The sequence below is a fragment of the Merops nubicus genome, unplaced genomic scaffold (assembly GCF_000691845.1).
Source record: "Merops nubicus isolate BGI_N331 unplaced genomic scaffold, ASM69184v1 scaffold36289, whole genome shotgun sequence".
Classification (NCBI taxonomy): Eukaryota; Metazoa; Chordata; class Aves; order Coraciiformes; family Meropidae; genus Merops; species Merops nubicus.
In genome coordinates this window covers 580-4,688 of record NW_008632269.1, presented here as the reverse complement: position 1 = coordinate 4,688, position 4,109 = coordinate 580, and the positions used below count along the sequence as shown (strand labels likewise).

Below are 4,109 nucleotides of genomic sequence, written 5' to 3'. Positions count from 1 at the left end.
GCCTTCTGGGCTTCTTCGTGCTTCTCAAAGTTGACGAACCCGAAGCCCTTTGAGCGGCCAGTGCTGTCCATCATGACTTTGACACTAAGTGTCTTTCCTGCAAGAGGAAAGCATCTGTCAGAAGAAAGGTGCCCACCGAGGGGGTGTGGCCAGCACACAGCATCCTGCCGCTGTCAGACGCCAGCCCAGCGAGGAGACCAGGCAGCCAAGGCAGCACGGAAGAGCCAAGGAGGAGGACAGACAACCCACGGGGGGCTGTCAGCGGGGAGCCCCACCACGAGACAGGAACAGGAGGCTCTGCATGTCAGTGAGGGCAATGCCTCCCACCCTGGGTGGATGCTGCTCTCATTGCTCTTGGCTTTTTGGTTTCCTCCAGCCAGTACAGTGAGCTCCTTTGGCCAGAAGTTCTCATCTCCTCCACATGTGAACACATGTATTGGGTTCGTATGGAGGGTATGCACAAATCACCTGGGCTAACACTGGCCAAGCGTGGGCAGGGTGGTCCAGGGGTTGGCACATTGCTAAGCCCTGCCACAAGAGGCATCTCCCACTAATGGACTTTGTTTTAAATTCAGACTCAGCACTTTATTTCCACGGCTTCTAGAACCAGAGAGCACACTGGTTTCACCACGATTTAAAAACTTACAAACCAAAAAGACTCCACTTTTGTTAACCAAGAAAGTACAAAAACTGTTTTTTTCCTCTCAGGAGAGTGCCTAATACAAGGATATCATCACAGCAGGGAAGTGCATCATCACATCCTGATGATTTAAGCCACCACAGCCCTTTGGTGGGGTGGTGTTTAAGCACGTCAGAACCCGTGGTGAGAAGGGGCCTCCGTATTTCAGTCCCACACTCTCCATGACTTCCCTTGCAGTTGCCCCAACTCTGCTTTATCAGACATGAGGATATTTTGCTTCAACAACTGCACTCACCAAACCTGGAGAATAATTCTCTCAGTCTGTCGTCATCCATGTCATCCCCAAAGTTTTTGATGTAGACATTGGTGAACTCGATCGCCCGAGCCCCAAACTCGGCCTCACGCTCCTTGCGGGATTTGAAATGGCCAACAAACCTGCAGGAAGCAAGGAAAGGGACCCACACCCCCGTGTTCCCTGCAGAGCCAAGAAGGACGCAGCCACATCCGTCTTCGTACAGGCCAAGAGAGACCCCGTCACCTCAGACATGGCCTACCCACCCATAAACCCCCATACATCCAGCATGGATCCAAGTCACAGCCAACAACGTCAGCATGTCCCAGTCCCTACTTGGCACTACTGAAATGAGGGGAGCAGTATCACAAGACAGTCCCATCCTGGGGTTGTCACCCTAGGAGTCCCCAAAACCCCCAAAGGATGCCACCAAGTGCCAGCTCTCTTCCTCCAAGGCATCCCCAAGCCCTTTGGGCAGCCACCCGCCTCTGTGGAGACAGGGCTGTAGAGAGTAAGGGGATGCAATGTACATGGAGAGCTGAAGAAGAACAAAACCTCTTCCTGCCCAGATTATCTGATGCTGACAGCCAGAAGTAAGGACCAGCCCTGCTTTGTGGGCACTCGTTACACCACCTCAGCAGTAACACACAGCCTGGGGTTGGACTCCTTCCCCACCGTCAGGAGCAGCTCCAAACCACCATCAGACTTCCACCAGCATTGCCCATGAGTGGCTTACTGCCCTGGAGAGCAGCAGAGCCACCATGCCAGCAAGGGTGGATGAGAAGAGGGGAATAAATGGCGAGCAGCAGGAGGAGGCAGCCTGAGCAGGGCAGGTGTTTTTCCCTGGGCGTGCTCCAAGGCAAGGGAGGAGCAGAGCCAAGGGGACACTTACACCTTGCGGTCGTTGAGCAACATCCCATTCATGGTCTCGATGGCCCGAGTCGCTGCCTCGTGAGTCTCAAAGTGAACAAAGCCATAGCCACGGGATCCGTTCTCGTCACAAACCACCTACAGACAGTGAGCAGGGAGAGAGGCACAGGCAGACTCGGGTTTCCTCCACGCTCGCACACGAGCGGTCGCTGGAAAACCTACACCCAGTGTCCAGAGGTGTTTGCCCTCCCTGGCACCCCACTGCTGCTGCTGCTGAGCTGCATTGGGGGGATGGTAGCAGCTCAGGGAGCCAGGTGAGAGCTCTGCTCCAGGGCTGCCTGGGGCCAAGGTGGTTGTCCTCCAGCACCCGGTGCTTTACATGATGCCCAGGAGCTTGTGGCTCACCAGTACCCAAAAGCCATCGATGCACTGAGCTCAGCCAGGACAGCTCACAATACCTCCATGCAAGGACTAGGAAGGAGGAGGGCAGGGGGGAAAACCCCCATTCCTAGGGGATACACAGCAGGGCCTTTTGGCTTCAAAGCAGGTGGGAATTTAGAGAAAATTTGTAGGAAGCAGAATGAGAAAATTAATTTCAGCTGGCTGGAGCATGCTGCCAAGAATGTGGGGCTGCTCTGCAGCAAGCCCCTTCCTGCAGGGCCCGTGGGCACATGTACCTTGCATGACAGGATGTTTCCAAAGGCTGAGAACGTGTCATACAGGGCTTTGTTATCGATGGAGTCATCCAGGTTCTTGATGAAGATGTTTCCAACTCCTGACTTCCTGAGCCCAGGGTCCCGCTGGGACCACATGATGCGGATGGGGCGACCTTTGATCACTTCAAAGTTCATGGTGTCCAGGGCTCGCTCAGCTGGCAAAGAGGCAAGGACAGGGGGAGAGGGGAGGGTAATAGAAACATCTCCTTTGCATCCTGCAGCAGCTGAGATGGGCACAAGCATCAGGGGTACTGGTGCATAGGGGCTCGTTAACCCAAACAAGACAGGCAGCTCTGCCTCCCAAGGGTAGCAGGACCTGCTCTCCTCTCCTCCAGCCACACCACTGCTTCCTTTTTAATATATTTTTTTTCCCCCCCCACTCTCCAAAGCACGTCTGACTGCCACGGGATGATCCATTTCACTGCAAGCTCCAGTTTGGCAGTTGCCCAACTCATTTACCTGGTAAAGATTTTGGTCTCCAGGGCAACTGACTCAACACCTTCCCATCACCTCGCTCCAGCATGAATCACCTTTCAGTTACAGCACCATGTCACTGTGATGCCAGCCAGGAGAGGGGGTCTCAATTCATACCACAGGCCAGTGGGCAGCCAGCAGCCCAAGGGAAGTGCAGAAGGGGTTTTGGTGCCCTTCTCCATCAGCTCATGGAGGGAGGTGACTCTGGCATGTCACCTTCCTCCCTCCTCCCCCAACAAGCCTAAAGCCCAGCTCCTGCATCCTCTCCCAGTCCCTATGAAAAGGGTGGAAGCAGGATGGGTCACCATCCGTGAGCAGACTGGGATTAGTTACTACATAAAACTCCAGAACATTGCCCAAGCCCCAACAGCTGATGCATCCATTCAGAGAACTGCTCTCCCTTTTCCACCACCTGCCCTCCCACCTCGTGCACTCCCCAGGTCCCCGCTGTGAGGCAGCTTGTCGTGGCTGCGTTACTGGGATCATACCATCTGCAGGCTGCTGGAAATTTATGTAGGCATAGCCCAGCGATCGGCGTGTGGCGACGTCCCGACAGACCCGGATGGACATGATGGCCCCAGCTGCAGAGAACTTCTCATAGAGCATGGCTTCGGTCACATCAGGGTGGAGATCTCCCACGTAGAGAGAGGCCAACGGGTAGCCAGGGCCGCTGGCGTTCATGGTCAACCACAAAGCTCAGCTGTGGACAAGGCAGACCTGAGGCTGCAAGGCACAGCAGCAAGCACAGACCCATGCTGGAGCTGTCCCCAGAGCAAGCCGTGCTCTTCCCACCATTGCCCCAAGGATGCTGCAGTTCCCAGATTTTTCAGGGACATTTGAAAGCTGGTGCAATCTGCACCTTACCCTTGCAGACCTGGGGAACGGCCAGAGGGACACACCACACTCTCCAGTTTGAACACTCTGCTTTCAACACTCAAAACCCAGGAGACATACAATGGAGTTTAATTCCTCAGAAGGTAAACAGCCCTTCTCCACCAGAGACTTCCATTTTAATCCCTCCTGAAGAGCAAAGCCGAGGGAGGAGCACAGGTTTGCTCTCTGCACGGTGCTGCCCTGCCCAGGGGGCAGCTTCCCACCAGGAGCCCTGCAGCCTACA

General features: G+C 55.0%; 1 protein-coding gene across 1 annotated transcript; it reads right to left on the bottom strand.

The window, feature by feature from the left end:
- Nucleotides 1-5: 5 nt before the first annotated feature.
- PABPC1L (poly(A) binding protein, cytoplasmic 1-like) lies at nt 6-3,673 on the bottom strand (the record flags this gene model as incomplete). The annotated part of the gene is made up of 5 exons (XM_008947878.1): nt 3,481-3,673; nt 2,480-2,673; nt 1,825-1,940; nt 936-1,075; nt 6-97 (listed from the first exon to the last, which is right to left on the bottom strand). Coding segments are annotated over exons 1-5 (735 nt in total), but the record flags the coding sequence as incomplete, so codon positions are not given.
- Nucleotides 3,674-4,109: the final 436 nt, after the last annotated feature.